This window comes from Oncorhynchus masou, chromosome 3 (genome assembly GCF_036934945.1).
Source record: "Oncorhynchus masou masou isolate Uvic2021 chromosome 3, UVic_Omas_1.1, whole genome shotgun sequence".
NCBI lineage: Eukaryota > Metazoa > Chordata > Actinopteri > Salmoniformes > Salmonidae > Oncorhynchus > Oncorhynchus masou.
In genome coordinates this window covers 31696974-31719673 of record NC_088214.1, presented here as the reverse complement: position 1 = coordinate 31719673, position 22700 = coordinate 31696974, and the positions used below count along the sequence as shown (strand labels likewise).

Genomic DNA, 22700 nt, shown 5'->3' with positions numbered 1-22700 from the left:
ACTGTAGCTTGCCTTGCATAATGATACCACGACCCAGACATGCAGGTCTGATGCAGCACCACTGTTATGTTAATGACCCTTTACCAACCACTACATTTTTGGGATGGATTCCATGGTTGCATTCCAAATGGCACCGTATTCCCTATATAATGCACTACTTTTGGAAGGAGCCATTTGGGATACAACCCAGTGTGTGCTGCAGTGGAGTACTCAAGAGGGTTTTGAAATACTGCTTCATGCTCGGCCTTCCCACCAACCTTATACAGCATAGCCAAACTGTGTGTGTTTGACACAGGCAAGCAACTAACAGTACTGCTACCTGCCGCTGAAGCATATTGACAGCCACACAAGGAACGCCAAGTACGCCGAACAAAAATATATAAACGCAACATGCAAGAATTTCTAAGATTTTACTGAGTTACAGTTCATATAAGGAAATCAGTCAATTGAAATAAATGAGGTCCTAAGCTATAGATTTCACATGACTGGGAATAGAGATGTTCCCAACATAAGGTGCACCTGTGTAATGGGTAAATAATAAATAAATAAAATAAAATCTTGGCAAAGGAGAAATGCTAACTAACAGGGATGTAAACAAAATTGTGAGAAGCAAGCGTTTTGTGTCTCTGGAAAATATCTGGGATCTGTTATTCCAGCTGATGAAACATGGGACCAACACTTTACATGTTGAGTTTATATTTTTGTTCAGTGTACATTGTGGGAAAATGCTTTTTGAAGTAAATCGTAGAGTGGGAAAAAGCACTGCGACGTAGTTCATTTGTATAGTTATTTAGTTCAGTAACATAGTATGTTATTTCTCTCATAATGGGGGTCTTTAAAGTTCATTGTGAATCTTGATATATGAAGAGTCAATGTAATCAAATCCACTGTTGATCAGTCGGTGACTACACAGGAATGTCTTGAGTTATGTTGCAGCACTGCACTACTGCGACAATACACACTCCGACTATTCCCCTCTGCTTACTTAGATTCAAGTTTTTCTCCCACGTCCCACCTCAAAATTCATTATGGGTTGAGGGCTGTACTATGATTTGAAGAGTGAAGTTCTGCCTCAGTAGAGTTGCCCTTATGAATTCCAAACTGCTGGGAAGGGCCCCTGTGAAGCTGTGAGAATAAAAGAACCTGTAGGGTTGAGTCCCAAATGGCGCCCTATGGTTCCTGGTCAAAAGTAGTGCACTACATAGGGAATAGTGTGCCGTTTGGGGTGGAACCATAGACAGTCCTGCACACCGCATCCGAGAGTGCAACCTGCTGCTGAGTCGTGGAGACATGACAGGCAGCATGCCCTTCAGGAATAACGTAGGCACAATATTTCCTATATAATGCACTACTTTTGACCAGAGCCCTATGTAGTGCGCCATGTAGAGAATTCGGGTGCCATTTGGTACGCAGACACACGGACAGTCAGCACTAAAACAGGCCCCAATGGAACTAGGTGCAGTGTCTGTCAGTCCTCTGTCTGTATGGCTGTCGGTGTGAACATATTGATTTGTAAAGTGTGGTGGCTGATCGGACAATGTTCACCAGGTTGTGAAATGTCTGCAGACAGCCTTCCTTTTGTCAGGAGCCCAGAGTCGAGGCCCAGCTCTCTGGGAAGGAAGAGACTGTTGGTCGGGTGAGCGAGAGCTACTGGGCCCTGAGCTGTGTGAACAACTCTGTCTTCAGTGTGCAGTGCTGAATCTTAATCTGAGTCTCTGAAGTGAACCTTGAGTGAATCTCACTCTCGCAATCTCTCTCTCACTCTGCATCGTTCTCTCTGCCCTCCTCTCTTTTGCTTGTTTAATTCCTCTGGTTTCTCTGCTGTGTGATACCTCATGACATGGACAGTTTGCTTACAACGTCAAATTATGGTTGATAGCTTTTATTGAAATAGGGGATTGATTCCTCCTAATTATTGTCTCGGCTTCCAAAAAACACAGATGGATAATTACATGAACTTATCATCCAAAATGGGCTAGTTAAATGCTCACACTGCACTTAAACTTTGGGAATTTAGTCCAGATCTATACCATCCTCCTTTACAAATGAACACTATGTATTGCAAAAATAATGGTATCCATTTAAGCCTCCTTAGATTAATAAAAAATAAATCACATTTACTTATTACGACCATTTAATTTAACGATAGGTCACCACAGCATCACGATAGGAGGACATTTCCCTCCAATGCTGTAGATACAAAGCACGCCACCCTTTTCCCTATCTAGTGCACTACTTTTGAACAGAACCCTATAGGCTCTGTTCAAAGGCAGTGCCCTAAATAGGGAATAGGGTGGCATTTGGGCCTATGTAATTCCAATATGAAATCCCTTATCATGGAAACGTAGTGCTGTGTATCTAGGAAGGTAATGGTCTCCATAATTCACCATCTATGGTCTATTAATAGAGATGATGATTATGCATGAGTCATGTGCTCTCATTAGTTTATCTCAAACTCCCAAACCGAGTAGTTTATGCAATAATCCAGCTCTAATAGTTGTTTTATTTCACAGTGGAAGACTTAGCTAGCTGATTAAAAAATAATCTCCCCAGACTGAGTAGTAGATTGAATCAGTAGAGAGCCACTGAGTTTGTAGGGTTACGATCGCCTGGAGGTCTCTGACAGAAAGAGAAGCCACATTCACCCTCTCACTCACACACACACACTCACACACCTCACCCCCATCCTCCTCAGTGTGGTGTAAACACAGTGTAGGTGTGACATCAGCATGGGGGTAGGTGTGGTTGAGGCGTTGGTGGAGGCTGCTCTCTGTGTGGAATAGGGATGGGCATTTTGAGATGTTTTGACTGTTCGAGTATTCATATGATGATGATTATTTTTTCACGTACTTGATTATGTCAAAAATATATATATATGTCCTTGTTATTGAAAGAAAAGCAAAAAAAATGTCCATTTAAAATAACATCAAATTCATCAGAAATACAGTGTAGACTTTGTTCATGTTGTAAATAACTATTGTAGCTGGAAAATGGGATGCCTAGAAGGCCAGCATCCCGGAGTCGCCGCTTCAATGTTGACGTTGAGACTGGTGTTTTGCAGGTACTATTTAATAAAGCTGCCAGTTGATGAGTTGTGAGGCATCTGTTTCTCAAACTAGACACTCTAATGTACTTGTCCTCTTGCTCAGTTGTGCACCAGGGCCTCCCACTTCTTTCTATTCTGGTTAGAGCCAGTTTGGGCTGTTCTGTGAAGGGAGTAGTACACAGTGTTGTACGAGATCTTCAGTTTCTTGGCAATTTCTCACATGGAATAGCCTTAATTTCTCAGAACAAGAATAGACTAACGAGTTTCAGAATAAAGTCTTTGTGTCACGCCTTGGTCTTAGTATTTTGTGTTTTGTTAATTAGTTGGTCAGGCCAGGGTGTGACATGGGTTTATGTTTGTTGTATTTCTTAGTGGGGTTTTTTAGTTATTGGGATTGTGGCTGATTAGGGGTGTGTGTTGCATAGGTTTGGCTGCCTGAGGCGGTTCTCAATCAGAGTCAGGTGATTCTCGTTGTCTCTGATTGGGAACAGTATTTAGGTAGCCTGGGTTTCACTTTGTATTTCGTGGGTGATTGTTCCTGTCTCTGTGTTAGTGTTCACCAGACAGGCTGTATAGGTTTTTCACGTTCCGTTTGTTGTTTTTGTTATTTCATGTATCGTCATTTGTTCTATTAAAAACATGAGTAACCAACACGCTGCATTTCGGTCCGACTCTCTTTCGACAAACGAAGAACGCCGTTACACTTTGTTTCTGGACATTTTGAGCCTGTAATCGAACCCACAAATGCTGATGCTCCAGATACTCAACTAGTCTAAAGAAGGCCAGTTTTATTGCTTCTTTAAAATCCGGTCAACAGTTGTCAGCTGTGCTAACATAATTGCAAAAGGGATTTCTAATGATAAATTAGCATTTTTAAAATGATAAACTTGGATTAGCTATCACAACGTGCCATTGGAACACAGGAGTGATGGTTGCTGATAATGGGCCTCTGTACGCCTATGTAGATATTCCATAAAAAAATCAGCCGTTTCCAGCAACAATATTCATTTTATAACATTAACAATGTTTACACTGTATTTCTGCTCAATTTTATATTATTTTAATGTACAGAAAATGTGCTTTTCCTTCAAAAACAAGGACATTTCTAAGTGACCCCAACTTTTTTGTGTGTGTGTGTGTGTGTGTGTGTGTGTGTGTGTGTGTGTGTGTGTGTGTGTGTGTGTGTGTGTGTGTGTGTGTGTGTGTTTATAGAACACCAGGCCTGCACTGGAAAAAAACATGCTCGTATATGTATATGCCAACAGATTGCAACAATGCCTAATTTGGTAACACTTTACTGTCCTAGCCATGTCATAATATGTCTAATAACCTGTCATAAATTGTGTTATTTTATGGGGGGTTATGAGTGGTTTTTTTCCCCCTGCCAAGAAGTTTCCTTTCATTTCAAGGTTTGTTAAATCCTTTGATGTTGAAATGAATTCTTTAAAGTCATATTTTTACACTTTGACACTTTGACACTGTCGAAAAGCAATATGGCCATCCTGTCACTTTACTTGGACTAAGAAAATACACTATATGACTCTGTCAAGAAGCATATGACCATTAGAATCATATAAACCAGATAGACTGGTCACGTACAATGCCTTCAAAGTATTCATACCCCTTGACTTATTCCGCATTTTATTGTTACAGCCTAAATTCTAAATGGATTCAATAATTTAAAAAAAAATCCAAATTCTTCAAGCTCTTTCAAATTGGTTGTTGATCATTGCTTAGACAACCATTTTCAGGTCTTGCCATAGATTTTGAAGCAGATTTAAGTCAAAACTGTAACTCGGCCACTAAAGAATATTCACATGCTTCTTGGTAAGCAACTCCACTGTAGATTTGGCCTTGTGTTTTAGGTTATTGTCCTGCTGAAAGGTGAATTAATCTCCCAGTGTCTGGTGGAAAACAGACTAAACCAGGTTTTTGCCTGTGCTTAACTCCACCCAATTTCTTTTTATCCTGAAAAACGATTATAACCATATCCATAACATGAAGCAGCCACCAGTATGCTTGAAAATATGGAGAGTGGTACTCGGTGTAATGTGTTGTATTGGATTTGCCCCCAAAATAACACTTTGTGTTCAGGACCACATTTTTTTGCAGTATTACTTTTGTGCTTTGCTGCAAACAGGATGTATGTTTTGGAGTATTTGCATTCTGTACAGTCTTCCTGCTTTTCACTCTGTCAATTAGGTTAGTATTGTGAAGTAACTACAATGTTGTTGATCCGTCCTCAGTTTTCTCCTATCACAGTCATTTAACTTGTTTAACTTGATAAGCACATTTTTACTCCTGAACGTATGTAGGCTTGCCATAACAAAGGGGTTGAATACTTATTGACTGAAGACATTTCAGCTTTTGATGTTTTTATTCATCTGTAAAAAATCAAATTAATTAAAATAAAAACATAATTCCATTTTGACATGAGGTATTGTGTGTAGGCTAGTAACCAAAAAAAATCTCAATTTTAATTGATTTTATATTCAGTCTTACACAACAAAATGAGAAATTCAAAGTTGGTGAATACTTTCTGAAGGCACTGTACATGCCCTTATTTACAGAGTTAGGACCGCGTTACAGAGTTAGGACCGCGTTACAGAGTTAGGACCGCGTTACAGAGTTAGGACCGCGTTACAGAGTTAGGACCGCGTTACAGAGTTAGGACCGCGTTACAGAGTTAGGACGGCGTTACAGAGTTAGGACGACGTTACAGAGTTAGGGGCGACCGCGTTACAGAGTTAGGGGCGACCGTGCGTTACAGAGTTAGGGGCGACCGCGTTACAGAGTTAGGGGCGACCGTGTTACAGAGTTAGGGGCGACCATGTTACAGAGTTAGGGGGCGACCGCGTTACAGAGTTAGGGGGAGACCGCGTTACAGAGTTAGGGGCGACCGCGTTACAGAGTTAGGGGCGACCGCGTTACAGAGTTAGGGGGGACCGCGTTACAGAGTTAGGGGACCGCGTTACAGAGTTAGGGGCGACCGCGTTACAGAGTTAGGGGCGACCGCGTTACAGAGTTAGGGGCGACCGCGTTACAGAGTTAGGGGCGACCGTTACAGAGTTAGGGGACCGCGTTACAGAGTTAGGGGACCGCGTTACAGAGTTAGGGGCGACCATGTTACAGAGTTAGGGGCGACCGCGTTACAGAGTTAGGGGCGACCGCGTTACAGAGTTAGGGGCGACCACGTTACAGAGTTAGGGGCGACCGCGTTACAGAGTTAGGGGCGACCGCGTTACAGAGTTAGGGGCGACCGCGTTACAGAGTTAGGGGCGACCGCGTTACAGAGTTAGGGGCGACCGCGTTACAGAGTTAGTGTCAGGAGGACCGCGTTACAGAGTTAGTGTCAGGGGCGACCGCGTTACAGAGTTAGTGTCAGGAGGACCGCGTTACAGAGTTAGTGTCAGGGGCGACCGCGTTACAGAGTTAGTGTCAGGAGGACCGCGTTACAGTGTTAGTGTCAGGAGGACCGCGTTACAGTGTTAGTGTCAGGAGGACCGCGTTACAGTGTTAGTGTCAGGAGGACCGCGTTACAGTGTTAGTGTCAGGAGGACCGCGTTACAGTGTTAGTGTCAGGAGGACCGCGTTACAGTGTTAGTGTCAGGAGGACCGCGTTACAGTGTTAGTGTCAGGAAGACCGCGTTACAGTGTTAGTGTTATAACCATGTTAGTGTCAGGAAGACCATGTTACAGTGTTAGTGTCAGGAGGACCATGTTACAGTGTTAGTGTCAGGAGGACCATGTTACAGTGTTAGTGTCAGGAGGACCATGTTACAGTGTTAGTGTTAGGACCATGTTAGTGTCAGGAGGACCATGTTACAGTGTCAGGAGGACCATGTTACAGTGTTAGTGTTAGGACCATGTTAGTGTCAGGAGGACCATGTTACAGTGTTAGTGTTAGGAGGACCATGTTACAGTGTCAGGAGGACAATGTTAGTGTTAGTGTTAGGACCATGTTAGTGTCAGGAGGACCATGTTAGTGTCAGGAGGACCATGTTACAGTGTTAGTGTTAGGACCATGTTAGTGTCAGGAGGACCATGTTAGTGTCAGGAGGACCATGTTAGTGTCAGGAGGACCATGTTAGTGTCAGGAGGACCATGTTAGTGTCAGGAGGACCATGTTACAGTGTTAGTGTTAGGACCATGTTAGTGTCTGGAGGACCATGTTACAGTGTTAGTGTTAGGACCATGTTAGTGTCAGGAGGACCATGTTACAGTGTTAGTGTTAGGACCATGTTAGTGTCAGGAGGACCATGTTACAGTGTTAGTGTTAGGACCATGTTAGTGTCTGGAGGACCATGTTACAGTGTTAGTGTTAGGACCATGTTAGTGTCAGGAGGACCATGTTAGTGTCAGGAGGACCATGTTAGTGTCAGGAGGACCATGTTAGTGTCAGGAGGACCATGTTACAGTGTTAGGAGGACCATGTTGCTGTGTCAGGAGGACCATGTTGCTGTGTCAGGAGGACCATGTTGCTGTGTCAGGAGGACCATGTTAGTATCAGGAGGACCATGTTGCTGTGTCAGGAGGACCATGTTACAGTGTTAGGAGGACCATGTTATGACAACTTACGTCAGTTGTTGACATATTATGACAGGGTTGTGACAAGTAAAGAGTTAACCCTAATTTATCATAACCATTACAAATAACAGATCATAATTACTAAATTGCCCCACATACAGTAAATTCAGTCAATAAAGCAAGTGCCATTTAAGATGTTTTTTTGTTTTTTTTACCGTAATATCAACTGGTTCATTTGGATCGTGGAACACAGTCTTCAGCAAGGCAGTAACCTCAGCAGTGGTGCTTGCTTGTAGAAGCCTATGGCTGTGTAATTGCATAGCCTTGTTGTGTTAATTTAGCAGACAAAGACGCTCTTATTCCCCGAGCCCTTATCACAGTCCACACACCTATTTTATAGTAAAAAAACAAACATGTAATATAACAGAATCAAATATTTTTCGAAATAAAAATAAAATATTCGATTCTATTTTATTCTGTTATATTACATGTTTGTTTTTTTACTGATTCTGATGAAAATACGCTCTTTGTCTTTAGCCAATTGATGTTTTTGCATATTTTGAGTGGGGAACATGTATGTGTGTGGGGGTTATAGCCTAGGCTAACCAATTCTAAATGGCACTGGCCGTTTGAAAAGTTGCTTCAGCGGAAAATAGACGGGACGCAATTATCTCAAAACTGGGGCATGTTGTTGGAACTTATATTTTCCTACTTCAATTGACTTGTCCATTTTGAATTTGTGATAAAACTGTTGTCATTTGGCAAGAAATCTAGCTTATGTACCCAATGAGTTGATCTGTTTTTTATGAGCATTTATTTGGGTCGGCCTAATGGGAGCTTGTGTGTGCGGTCGGAAAGCAATTGAGTGAATGAGATATGAAGGGGAAAGGGGAAAGGGGAAGAACGGTGTGATGCTTGGTTTACTTTTGTTGTGCCACGCAAATGCACATGTACAAATGGAACACTAGACTCAAAGCAAATGAATGTAGTTTTCAAGACAATTTCACTTGCTCGTTTGGGCAGCCACAAAGCACTTTACACCAAATAGTTTAACATTATTTGAAAAAAATGTGCTCTCTGGTAAGAGATTGAGCTTTGGCGTCCATTCGAGTACTCTATTCATGTCCATCCCTAGAGTGAAGTTGTCATCTGACTCAGCACTTCCCAGTCTGCCAGTTCTGATGTCACCCAGTCCCCAAGTCACCACTGAGTCAGTCAGCCCTCAAAGGAAAGCCCAGTCCCAAATGGCACCCCATACCCTGTTTTAGTGTACTGCTTTTGACCAGGGCCCATAGGGCTGTGGGGAAGAATTTGAGCACTCGAAAGGGAATAAGGGTGCAGTTTGAGACGCAAACAGACGGGAACCGTCGCATGGACACTGTCACCATGCAAAAGCTCAGAAACCTCCAAGGAACCCCCTCGGCTTTCTTTTCCTCAGCATCGGGAGAATAGTTACAGTAACCAGGCAGATGAGAGCTGGGTGCTAATCATTAGCAAGCAAATGGAAGAAAACGGACTGAAACAGGGACAGACCATCTTAACTTGTCCAATAAGAAGCGCTTTTTTTCGTTTTCCATTACACAATGGATGAAACAACATTTTGCTACGGTGTGCTGTAATGACTACAACACCGGCAAGTTGTTTGCTTTCTCATTAATACTAGTACAAATGTTTTTTCTTTGTCGTTTCTTCCCCCCCACTTGAAGCTCAATCCCCCTGGGGTCCCTCCGCCCCTCTGCTCAATCCCCTGGGTCCCTCCGCTCCCTCCCTCCCTCCCTCCACCCCCTCCCTCTCTCCCTCCCGCCCTAATTCATTAATTCTGATGGAAATCAAAAGACTCGTTTGGAGTACAGAACAACACACCATTACAGGAGATTGATCATGCATAATATCTGCCATGTTGAATTAGACACAGAACTGCCATCAGTCACCTAACACAACACTCACAGCAATGCTGAATGGAGCATTCAACTTGTCCAACTAAACACCTATCCCAGAAACATTTCAGTTGTCTGAAGACTAAAAGAATTTTCCTCAGTTGTGAGGAATGGGAAACTTAATTTTGAGCCAAATAGTTATTTCATCATCCAAAAAGGGAGGTTCAAGTTACCTTCATATCCTGGAAAATGCTAAAACATTATCACCGACTAACCAGAGATTCCTACGATGAGATAAAATATGAGATTGTATTGTCCATTTATTGTACTTTTCAAACATGACCTACTCAAGCAGCCTACATGTTATTGTTTCCCATGCTGCTCTTTGATGTGCCCTCTGTTTCCTCTTCCTCCTGAGGTGGTTTGGAGTGAGTCTATTACAAACATGCTGCCGTCTTTGTCCTGGATCCACAGCCTCTGAAACAGATCAATAACCAGTGTTTATTTTGATTGGTCCCTGTAGGAAAACTCTGGACGCGGAGTATAAAGGTGGCCTATAACATCCTCCACAAGCTGGGGAGCAAGCAGGAACCCATGCTCAGACCTGGAGACCGGGTGAGTGAAGGGGGGGAGGATGGAGGGAGTGAATGGGGAGGTATGGGTGAGGGAGAAGGGGAGAGAGACTGGGTGAAGAGGCCTGTGTGTGAACTCCAGCCCCTGTGTCTACATTCAGAGAGAAGGGCTTACAGAGCATCAAGCAGCATCATGTCCACCCCAGTGTCCAAGACAAGCACCAGGCTTAATCTCCTGTGTTCGGGCTCAGGACACTGCCTGGTGTGTGTTACTGCAGTCCTTCTGGGATTTGGTACTACTCTGGCTACTTCTGGTGTGTGTTACTGCAGTCCTTCTGGGATTTGGTACTACTCTGGCTACTTCTGGTGTGTGTTACTGCAGTCCTTCTGGGATTTGGTACTACTCTGGCTACTTCTGGTGTGTGTTACTGCAGTCCTTCTGGGATTTGGTACTACTCTGGCTACTTCTGGTGTGTGTTACTGCAGTCCTTCTGGGATTTGGTACTACTCTGGCTACTTCTGGTGTGTGTTACTGCAGTCCTTCTGGGATTTGGTACTACTCTGGCTACTTCTGGTGTGTGTTACTGCAGTCCTTCTGGGATTTGGTACTACTCTGGCTACTTCTGGTGTGTGTTACTGCAGTCCTTCTGGGATTTGGTACTACTCTGGCTACTTCTGGTGTGTGTTACTGCAGTCCTTCTGGGATTTGGTACTACTCTGGCTACTTCTGGTGTGTGTTACTGCAGTCCTTCTGGGATTTGGTACTACTCTGGCTACTTATGTTACCCAACATGAATGTTATTCCACGTGACGTAAAGTATCTGAGTTACTGTATGCTCTCCCTTGAGGTCTTCTGTGCTACTGTTCTCTGTGCTACTGTTCTCTGTTACTGTTCTCTGTGCTACTGTTCTCTGTTACTGTTCTCTGTGCTACTGTTCTCTGTGTTCCTGCTCTCTGTTACTGTTCTCTGTGCTACTGTTCTCTGTGTTCCTGCTCTCTGTTACTGTTCTCTGTGCTACTGTTCTCTGCGCTACTGCTCTCTGCGTTACTGCTCTCTGTGTGTTACTGCTCTCTGTGTGTTACTGCTCTCTGTGTGCTGCTGCTCTCTGTGTGCTGCTGCTCTCTGTGTGCTGCTGCTCTCTGTGTGCTGCTGCTCTCTGTGTGCTACTGCTCTCTGTGTGCTACTGCTCTCTGTGTGCTGCTGCTCTCTGTGTGCTACTGCTCTCTGTGCTACTGCTGCAATCCTTTCTTCTCAAATGAAAGTGATTTACCACGTAAGGTATCCATTTACACAACATGTCACCAGCTTTGAATTACAAGTAAGGATTGTAATGAAGAACCATACTGCCCCACTATTTTTTTTCCTGCTGTTTGATATACCGGTACTTGTGCATTACTAAAAGGCAACCGTTACCTTTTGGCCCGCGTGCCAAAATGGCACCCTATTCCCTGCATAGTGCACGAAGTGGTGCACTATATAGGGAGCCATTTGGGACGCACTATATAGGGAATAGGGACGCCACTATTGACTCAATTCTCCTATTTTGAGGATGTTGCTTTGTTTCTTTCATCTAGGTTTGTTCCCCTTCTTTTGCTGGGTGGGAAACTGAGTCAATGTTTGCATACCAAATGGCACTCCAGTTCCTTTTAAGTGCCCTACTGTAGACCAGAGCCCATAAAAGGAATAGGATTCCATTTGGGACGCAAGCAAGCTGGTGCTATGAGTGTGTTTCCTCATTAACTAGAGAGGAACGGTTAATTACTGTACAGAAAGTTTATTCTCCCACCCCCTCCCTGTAAATTATAAAGTAGCATTGATTATACTTTTCATAAAAAAAATAGTTTATTGAAGCCCATAAGTCCCACTAGAGCTGCTTGGAGGTTTATCAGAATGGGATGAGTCACAGCTGACAACACAGAAATGGAAGAAAACCTGCATTTTGCAGGGTGACATTGAAAAGCTCTGAAAAAAGGATTTATCAGCACCCAGAAATGATTTACTCTCCTTTTGCACATAAGGCCATAGGGCTCCAGTCAAAAGTAGTGCTCTGTGTCGGGAATATGGTTTGAGGCATTTGAGACTCAGATAATGTAGAGGACATGCAGTAAGGTAATGCTGTGTTCCATCCAGACAGGTGCACTCTGTTTCACCCCCGAGATGCTGTCTAATCAGAGCTACAGTATATTATGGCTCTCTGTCCAACATGGGAGCCATTAACAGCACTTAGTGTTAAGTTTACTGTTATCTCTCTCTCTCTCTCTCACACACACACACACACACACACACACACACACACACACACACACACACACACACACACACACACACACACACACACTGTTATCACCCCTGCTCCCAGGCCAGAATGCAACCTGGTGCACATCTGATCCAACATGCACTAGCACCAGATAAGCGTTCCAATGACGCCACTATCCACTGTCTCCAGACATAAATCTATTGAACAGGATATTTGTTATTTATTTATGTATTTTTAGTCAACCCTTATTTTACCAGGCAGGTCAATTAAGGACAAATTGTTATTTAGAATGATGGCATGACTTCCTGGATCTAAGAAGTTGCCCTCTTTTTGTGTTGAAGCATTGTGATTCTGTGATGTGATCTATCCATCAGTGAGCTGTGCTGTCCTGCTCTCCTCCTGTGTTGGGGCCTGCTGGAGAGGAGAGAGCTGCATTAGGCAGATGAAAGTGTCTAGGGGAGATAGCGTTGGCTTTTATCAGAGAGGGAGAGAATTTCTTCTCACTTTTGTTTGTTTATTTCACTTGCTTTGGCAATGTAGACATATGTTTCCCATGCCAATAAAGCCCCTTTTGAATTTGAGAGGGAGCAAGCAAGAGCCCAGATGCTCGGTGAGAGTTCACAATTCCACTGTTCTGATAAGGCTGCCTGCCTCGCTGCTGAAGCTCAATCAGCCCCTTTTGCAGACAAAGCCAGCGTCCCAAATGGCACCCTATTCCCTTTATAGTGCACTGCTTTTGACCAGAGCCCTATGTAGGAAATAGGGTGCCATTTGGGAAGGAATCTAATGTTGCTGCTCCAGTGTTGAGGAGAAAAGTGGCCCCCCTGTGTGAACACGGTTTAGACATCGCTGATCATCTGTCACTGGGTGGAAAACTCGCTCAACAGACTGACTGACTCCGGGCTCATGGGATGATACGTTAGCAGCATGCTTTCATATATTACTTGGCACGTAGTCATATTCTAGGAGATGTTGAGTTTGGGCTCTATTTGGGGGGTTGTTGTCATGACAACACTGACCTAAGACTTAGTCATGCTCTCCTCAGTTTTTACAACAAGCGGTGAGATTTCAGACATATAGATTGTCAGCGGCAACATAACCAACGGAGGCACATTTACAGTTCTTAGATTATCAGAGCGTATCAAGCGTTTTCCATTTTCGATTCAAATCACCTTTCTTTCAAGTTGGAAAACTTACCATTTGTTGTTTTCATATCTTAGGATGTCATATTTTGGAGATCGTCTCTATTTGGGGCTTTCCGACATCACAACACTGGCCTAAACCATTATCTGTTCAGTTATCAGAGCTTATGAGTTATTTTCCACTTTTGCCACAAATCAGAACACATCTACAGGATATCCATTGGTCATCAACCATTTCTATAAGGGTGGGTTAGTCCCATTACTATTATATAATTACCATTTCACTGTCTAACCTTTGTGATTTATCTGTCCACAGGTGGCTCTGGTCTTTCCCAACAACGACCCGGCTGCCTTCATGGTTGCCTTTTATGGCTGCCTCCTGGCGGAGGTTGTCCCTGTGCCAATCGAAGTGCCACTTACGAGAAAAGTAAGGACACACACACACACACACACACACACTGTACGTGTGTGTCCTCCTGGGTCATTGAGGCCAGCAGCATGAAAGGAAAGACAGGTGGAGTTCCCATTTTTAGTACAACATTTGTGTCCCAAATGGCTCCCTATGATGTAGTGCACTTCTTTCTACCAGGGCCCATGCGGCTCTGGTGAAAAGTAGTACACTGTATAGAGAATAGGGTGCCATTTGGGACTCAGGAATAATAGGAGGAAAAGTGAATGAGAGGTGAAGCAATGTTAGCATTTGGACCAAAGAGGTCGGGCAGTCAAAGGACTCATTCTCTTCATAAGTGTTGACAGTAGGGTGTCAACTGTCATGATGTAACAAAGAGAAAAGAGCAGAGGTACTGTAGCCTTGTAAACGTGGCCCTTTGCTGTCAGTGCTATGTGTGTAGCTACACAATATAGACAAAAGTATATGGACACCCCTTCAAATTTGTGCATTCGGCTATTTCAGCCACACCCGTTGCCGACAGTTGTTTAATATCAAGCACCCCTCCATGCAATCTCCATAGACAAACATTGGCAGTAGAATGGCCTTGCTGAAGAGCTCAGTGATTTTTCAACGTGGCACCGTCATAGGATACCATCTTTCCAACAAGTCAGTTCGTCAAATTTCTGCCCTACTAGATCTTCCCCGGTCAACTGTAAGTGCTGTTATTGTGAAGTGGAAACGTCTAGGTTCAACAACGGCTCAGCCGCGAAGTGGTAGACCACACAAGCTCACAGAACGGGGACCGCCATGTGCTGAAGCTCATAGCGCATAAAAATCACCTGTCCTTGGTTGCAACACTCACTACAAACTGCCTCTGGAAGCAATGTCAGCACAAAACAATGCCACGTGCACCACGCGAGGTCCATACAGAGCTGGTTTGTCGATTTGTTGTGGAAGAACTTGACTGGCCTGCACAGAGCCCTGACCTCAACCCCATCGAACACCATTGGGGTTGATCCGAGGACCTTCTAAAGGTGGGTGGCGGGCCGGCAGTTGCCCATCCATGTACTAAGGAGATCAGTCCGGTCCTTTTGTCTGGTGAAGTCAGAGTTGGTCATCAAAAGAAAGTAGGACCATAGCACTCTTCATATAATTAATTAAAATGCCTTTATTTGTATGACGTGTTCCTTGGAATCCAAGTTTTAAAAACTCAGACTCGTTTCGGGTGCATGGCCTTTGTCAGGGAGTACAAAGATACGATAATACAATGTCCTCTTCTAAACAACATTTCCCGAATAAACCAGAATTTGAAGAGGAAGTGGTTACAGAATTCATTGTACACCATCTAGTAAGCAATACTTAACATATCTACAGTATTTCACTTTAATGTGCAATCAAAAATGCATCTCAAGGCTAGAAGCATCAGAGCCCATAGAAAGGTAGATCTCACCTTGAATATGACAGGGTGAAGTGCTAAGAATAGGAGAGCCATCTGTTTTATAGTTCACTAGATCACAGCAAACCACAACAGTCTAAACCTAGCTGAGGGCAACAGAGCAATAGTAGAGTTGGTGGTCAGTGGACAATAGCTGTTTCCTAGCAGTGTGTTGAACCAGGAGACTAGAGGGATTGTTTTGCGAGTGAACAGGTCTGTCTTGTAAAAGAGAGGTTTTATTCTCATTGAGATGAAGTATGTCAATTTATGTTTAAAACAAAATACAAGAGTGTAGTCTCTCGTATATGTTATTCTCTTATGAGGCTGCTCACGTCCTAGTGTGACTTTCACCAGATCTGGCTCTGTCGTTCAGTCAGAGGATCAAAGCTTTTCATCGTGGCCATAGAGAGGTCTGGGGGTCTGGATGAGGACATCCAGAGAGAGAGCAGTTAGTGGCCTGTTGATGTGTGCTAAGCTACAGTGCAAGAGCACAGAGTTTGTCCCAAATGCCACCGTATTCTCTATAGTGTGCTACTTTTGACCGGGGCAACCGCTGTGTGCTCAGAGGGAGTAACTTGGCTTATTAACACTTGTGTGACTAAAGTCCTGTCCAGGGGGTGTACTTGTACGCCAAAGCTGCCTCACGCTACAGAAACAGGGACAGGCTCGAGCCCTATGGGCCATTCTGGCTCGGAAAGGCTTACTTTCCTTGCTTACAGTTGTCATGGTGTAATATCTCTGGGGAGTGCCGTAGAGAAACCAGACGGCCATTATGGCTCCTCAGCATCTGGATCCAATTGGCATTATTCAACAAGACTTTGAAGTTTCACTCTCTGTGGGGGAACCTCGCTGATAGTGTACTCGTATACTGTAGTCATCACACTCAAGCTGGGATCATTCAGCTGTTCCTCAAACCATTTTATTATGTTATGCTACAATAATAATGGAAAATGTGGCAAGCAATTAATTTCTGCAATGTACAGGAACATTTGTAATGGGAGCGAGGGTTGAACACCGAAGGGCTCATTCTTCTTGATATTACAGTATGTAGGGAACGGAGAAAGCTCTGATATTGGTGACATATTAGCTTGTAGGTCCAACGGGTCGGTCTGGACCGTCGGGTTTGTGAGGCGACCTCTTCAAAATGACCAGACGTAAAGCTTGTTGTCTTCGTGAGAGTCATCATCCGATGGTGGTTTAGTTTGTAGCACAAACGCTTCGGGTTTTACAGACGATTTCGTGGCGATTTTTCTTGTCGGCATCCTCATGTGTTAGAAAAAGACCGTTGGGCCTCCCGAGTTCATTCCCGGGCTGTGTCCCATAGGGCGGCGCACAATTGTCTCAGCGTCGTCCGGGTTAGGGGACTTAGGTTTGCCCGGTGGGCCTGTACTCGGTTTATCGTGCTCTACCGACTCCTTGTGGCGGGCCGGGTGCCTGCAGGCTGACTCCGGTCGCCAGTTCCACTGACACATTGGTGCGGCTGGCTTCTGGGTGGGCAGGTGTTGAGGAGTGTGATATGGCGGGTCATGTTTCGGAGGACTCATGACCTTCGCCTCTCCTGAGCCTGTTGGGGAGTTGCAGCGATGAGATGAGATCGAAAAAGGGGGTAAAATACAAAAAATCCTGCTATTACAAGCCCTATGTTATGGAATAGGCGCAAGCTTTATATGGATAGAAATTGAGCTGCAGCCAGGAAAAGAAACGGTATGTCTCCAGCATGAACACGAGGAACTATTCAAAATGACATCACCGTGTGACGCTGGGGAGTGTTTTCCCCCCCTACCACCTCTCACATCTCTCTGCCTTTCCCCCCATCTTGCTTACTCACACATCACTCTTCTTTCTTTCTGCTCTTTCTCTCCCTCTGTTTCTCTCCCTCTGCTTTCTGTCTGTTGTCTCTTTCTATCTCCTTGTCTGTCTCTCTTCATCCCAGCTCAATTCACTATTTTGCTGTTTATCTGATGCAGCCAGTCCAGAAGAGGCGGGGCGGGAAGAGAGGCGGGGCGGGAAGAGAGGCGGGGCGGGAAGAGAGGCGGGGCGGGAAGAGAGGCGGGGCGGGAAGAGAGGCGGGGCGGGAAGAGAGGCGGGGCGGGCGGGAAGAAGTAGGCAGGCGGGCGGGCGGGAAGAGAGGCGGGCGGGCGGGCGGGAAGAGAGGCGGGCGGGCGGGCGGGAAGAGAGGCGGGCGGGCGGGCGGGCGGGAAGAAGTAGGCGGGCGGGCGGGAAGAGGCGGGCGGGCGGAAAGAAGTAGGCTGGCGGGCAGAGGGGCGGGCGGGAAGGGAGGCAGGCGGGCGGGCGGGAAGAGAGGCGGGCGGGAAGAAGTAGGCTGGCGGGCGGGAAGAGAAGTAGGCAGGCGGGCGGGAAGAGAGGCAGGCAGGCGGGCGGGAAGAGAGGCGGGCGGGAAGAGAGGAGGGCGGGAAGAGAGGCGGGCGGGCGGGGAGAGGCGGGCGGGAAGAGAGGCGGGGGCGGGAAGAAGTAGGCAGGCGGGCGGGAAGAGAGGCGGGCGGGGAGAAGTAGGCAGGCGGGCGGGAAGAGAGGCGGGCGGGGAGAAGTAGGCAGGCGGGCGGGAAGAGAGGCGGGTGGGAAGAGAGGCGGGCGGGGAGAAGTAGGCAGGCGGGGCGGAAAGAGAGGCGGGGCGGGGAGAAGTAGGCAGGCGGGCGGGAAGAGAGGCGGGCGGGAAGAGGCAGGCGGGAAGAGAGTCAGGCGGGCGGGAAGAAGTAGGCAGGCGGGCGGGACAAGAGGCGGGCAGGCGGGCTGGAAGAGAGGCGGGCAGGAAGAGAGGCAGGTGGGCGGGCGGGAAGAGAGGCAGGTGGGCGGGCGGGAAGAGAGGCAGGCGGGCGGGCGGGAAGAGAGGCGGGCGGAAGAGAGGCGGGCAGGCGGGCGGGAAGAGAGGCGGGCAGGCGGGCGGGGAAGAGAGGCGGGCGGGAAGAGAGGCGGGCAGGCGGGGCGGGAAGAGAGGCGGGCGGGAAGAGAGGCGGGCGGGAAGAGAGGTGGGCGGAAGAGAGGCGGGCAGGCGGGCGGGAAGAGAGGCGGGTGGGAAGAGAGGCGGGCGGGCGGGAAGTAGAGGCGGGCGGGCGGGCGGGCGGGAAGTAGAGGCGGGCGGGCGGGAAGTAGAGGCGGGCGGGCGGGAAGAGAGGCGGGCGGGCGGGAAAAGAGGCGGGCGGGGCGGGAAGAGGCGGGCGGGCGGGCAGGGAGAGAGGCGGGCGGGAAGTAGAGGCGGGCGGGCGGGAAGAGAGGCGGGTGGGCGGGAATTGAGGCGGGCGGGCGGAAAGAGAGGCGGGCGGGCGGGAAGAGGCGGGCGGGCAGGGAGAGAGGCGGGCGGGCAGGGAGAGGGGCGGGCGGGCGGGCGGGCAGGGAGAGAGGTGGGCAGGCGGGCAGGGAGAGGGGCAGGCGGGCAGGGAGAGAGGCAGGCAGGCGGGCCGGAAGAGAGGCAGGCAGGCGGGCCGGAAGAGTGGCAGGCAGGCGAGCGGGAAGAAGTAGGCAGGCGGGACGAGAGGCAGGGCTGTGAGCCCAGTTTATCAGAGAGACAGAGCGAGCAGCTGTGATGGAGAGGCTGAGACAGTGGCTGTATACTGTAGTGTAGGAATAGGAAACCCCCTCGCTGCACAGCAGAACAGTGATGTCAGAGCTGCAGGGCCTGCTTCTATTAGTGTTGCTATCTACTCCATATGAGCCTGTATGGGTTTATTCCTCCACACACAAAGTCTGAGAGCGAGACAGAGAGAGCAGGCTACACATGACCATGCAGTATGTGAACAGTGGGATAATAGAACTGTTTTTCTAACCTAAATATAGACTCTTGATAGTCGTAAAACACCAGAGCAAAGACGGGGGGTTTCACAGTATACCTTATCATGTTTGTACAGTACTATATTTTGCTAATGATAATTCATGGATTTATGAATACACTGAACATAAACACATGCTCCATGTACAATATGGGAAAAAAGCAATGATTCGTCCTTTGCCTCTCTCCTCTTCTCTCTCTCTCTCTCTCTTGCTTTCTCTCTCCTCTCTTCCCTCTCCAGGATGCAGGGAGCCAGCAGATAGGCTTTCTGCTGGGGAGCTGTGGGGTGACGGTTGCCTTGACGAGCGACGCCTGCCATAAAGGCCTTCCTAAGAGTCCCACGGGGGAAATCCCACAGTTCAAAGGTAAGTGACCGTGTCAATGTGCGTAGCACATCACCGCATGATGTGCCCCTGTCATATGCTGCCATACGTGAGATGGTCTGATGGGTTTTCATGAGATGCTACAGCCATGGTAGCATATGGTTGTCTGTTCACCATCACTGCCCCATTGACTTCAATGGGGAATACTGCATTTTAGGAATGATATGTCTATGGTTATAGCAGAATGAGGTTCTGTAGTGCCAGCATGGATTGAAATGAAACACTGATATCGAACCGGTTTTGAGTTCCACCCGGGCTCCAGTGATTTTACTGCTCCCCTCTGAAACAAATGGAGAGACTTATTGGAATGGAAGGACAGACAGGCAGGCAGCAGAGTAATGGGATTGAATAAGAGGGGAGGTTTGCTGTAGTAGACAAGATCCTGCATATAGAATGGCCCACTGCGTGGAGAACAGAGCAGTCAGACCGGGAGAGAGATGGATGAGGAGAGAGAGGGAGAGGGAAAAAGAGGGGGGGGGGGCAGAGAGAGGAATATAGGGTAGTGAGATGAGAAGGAAGGCTGGAGGGAGGGAGCAGAGAGAGCGAGAACGAGAGGGCTCAGTGTGATTAATGCCTTGTGCCTGCTCTTCAGTAATGGCTGTATAAATAGCAACATGACGCCAGACAGTGGATTTAAAGCTATTCTTTTAGCATAGATTGAGAACCTGAGTCAGGGCTGAGTAGAGGGCTGGCTGTGGAATCTCCATAGTACTGGAGCCAGACCCATCCTGCATCCCAAATGGCATCCTATGGGCCCTGGTGGAAAGTAGTGCCCCCTGTAGGGAATAGGGTGTCATTTGGAATGCAGTCCCAGCCTCATTAGGGATGAGTGGTCATTGATCGCATCAGGGTAATTACATCACGTTCAATGGCAGATTCTGACAGGCTCTCTAATGCCTCGACTTCCTTTACGGTTGTCTTTACTTTTCTCTTGAATTGTTCTGTCTCTCTATCCCCATCCAGGCTGGCCAAAGTTGCTGTGGTTTGTGTCTGAATCCAAGCACATATCCAAACCCCCCAGAGACTGGTTCCCACATATCAAGGATGCGAATAACGAGACAGCCTATATTGAGGTGACCCACAGCTTTATGCCTGTTGAGGGCTTGGGCCTTGTGCAATAATATACATGTATTTCAAGATGTTCCAAACTTGTGCCAGGTCATGTCAGAAGACTTAAGAGGTAAAGTTCACCACCACAATAATATGTGTATTTTGTGTCTTTTACTCCCATTGATTGAGACCGCAATATTCTCCTGGGTCTGGTAAAGAGGTGTCTCACTCTTGACAGTCAGAGAAGGATTGGATAGACTGCGGTCTCCATTGATTTGATGAATTATTCATGATGAAGACGGCAGGGTGTTGCTGTTATTACTTCAACTCCAGCTTCAGTAGATCTCCCTCAACGTCCTACAGATCCTAGTCGACATCAATTCCTGCTACGCTATGCTGTGTGCACAGCTCTCATAGGGAAATCTAGACCACCTGCAAATGGCTCTTGTTTGGTGTGATCATTTCAGGCCTTCTAATTGCAGATCAATAAGCTTCGTGGGGTTTGATTACAAGTGTCTGTCTGGGGATTGGATATTCCGTTGCTGCTTCTGTATGAGAGACCAAGTGTGCTTCCCAAATGACACCCTGTTCCCTATGTAGTGCACTATTTTTGACCAGGTTCCTGGTCAAAAGTAGTGTACTATAAATGGAATAGGGTGCTATTTGGGAGGTGACCTAAGACCAGTCAATCCAGTAATCTAATGTGATTTGTCTTAATTAACTCTTTTTTTTTTTATGCAGCGAGGAGGTAATTCAACCGGAGGCGAAGATATTCTATGCTCATTGTGAAGTGATTGAAATGATCATAATGAAATAAGAGGGAAGGAAATTATTGGAAACGTCGTCAGGTCAGACGGCAGAGAGAGGGCTTGTGTCCCAACTGACACCCTATTTCCCCATGTAGTGCACTACTTTTGACCAGGTTCCGTAAAATAGGGTGCTGTGTGGAACAGGTCCATTTTGTTTGTTCCAGTGGAGACAGAATCCAAAATGGCGGTAGTGAATAGTGACCTTTTTTTGCTGTACTTTTGGCTCATGCATGGTACTTTCCTACTCAGTCTGCACATTTTTCTAGTACGCTCTTCATTCAGCAATGGCTTAGAAGAAATCGCCTTGTCACATCTACAAAGGAAAATAACTCCAGAAATATTTTGCTGTAGTCCTAATCTTTTAGACAAATGGTTGTTTTTGTAGTCGTGCATCGCTAGCTAGACATATGGCTGAGCAGATATCTGGACGTGCTATGCATCACTCCTCTCAACGTGGTACTACCTCAGATAATCTGTGAGATATATAGAGCATGATAGATTCTGTTTTAATGACTTAGCCTAATGACGGACTAACTTTTCATATTTTTGTTCCGTCTCCCCGTCTCTTAGTGCAGATAAAAATCAATGGTGTAATCCATCTAAATGTTGAGAGCTGTTCTCCCCATTTTAGTTCGGTTGAGATCAAATATACGATGAAGAATGAATGTCTGATCCAGTCCTGAGTTTCGGCCTGCGTTCCAAATGGCACCCCACTCCCTATGTGGTGCACTACTTTTGACTAAGGCCCATCAGCCCTCAGACAGACATGAGAACGTTCTCAGTACTGTCAGGGGAGAATACGGACTGTATGGTGTTTATGTTGTGTTGTCTTCTCCCATTGATCCAGGCTAGCGCTGTGTTCGTTCATCAGACTGACTGGAAAAGACAAGGCTTTATTAGAGGAAAGATTGTCGTTGCCCTTCCTAGATCTACTACTATGTGTCTACTATAGGTCGGGTCTTAAAGACGGGACGTTACCGCACCATTTGTTATAGACAGAATGACTTTCTCAGCATACAAATAGCACTTACTGTACACCTGGAGGTGTGTAAAAAGTAGTGAAAACAAATGAGGACATCATATGCCAAGTAGCATTTTGGATATTGTCAATACTAGTGACTGATAATGAATCAGATATTTAACAGTAGTCTTTGTCAGCTTACGAGCCGTGTGGGTTGTCTGTACAGTAAGGAGCGGGTACCACCCAACAACATGATTGTACAGGAGGTGGATATGATGGGCTGTGTTGATGTGTTGCTGATTTGTGATTGTGACAGTAATGTGACACACCACATCCTGACTCCTTCTCTCTTTCTCTCCTTTCTCTCTTTCACTGTCCCTTTCGCTCACGCTCTTGCTCTCCTCTTTCTCATTCTCTCTCTCCTCTCATTCTCTCTCTCCTCTCATTCTCTCTCTCTCATTCTCT

General features: G+C 46.4%; 1 protein-coding gene and 1 long non-coding RNA gene across 20 annotated transcripts in view; one reads left to right on the top strand and one right to left on the bottom strand.

The window, feature by feature from the left end:
• The window catches only part of LOC135514631 (disco-interacting protein 2 homolog C-like), a 242112-nt gene that overhangs the window by 180477 nt on the left and 38935 nt on the right, over positions 1–22700 (top strand). For all 19 annotated transcript variants that reach the window (XM_064938139.1, XM_064938225.1, XM_064938194.1 and 16 more), the window contains 4 exons: positions 9974–10065; positions 13739–13849; positions 19274–19397; positions 20379–20488. In XM_064938139.1, the coding sequence (XP_064794211.1) occupies positions 9974–10065; positions 13739–13849; positions 19274–19397; positions 20379–20488 (437 nt within the window). The remainder of the gene's footprint in view (positions 1–9973; positions 10066–13738; positions 13850–19273; positions 19398–20378; positions 20489–22700) is intronic.
• LOC135514708 (uncharacterized) lies at positions 9763–13762 on the bottom strand. The gene is made up of 3 exons (XR_010451724.1): positions 13700–13762; positions 13478–13569; positions 9763–9927 (listed from the first exon to the last, which is right to left on the bottom strand). It is a non-coding gene; the product is annotated as an uncharacterized LOC135514708 (long non-coding RNA).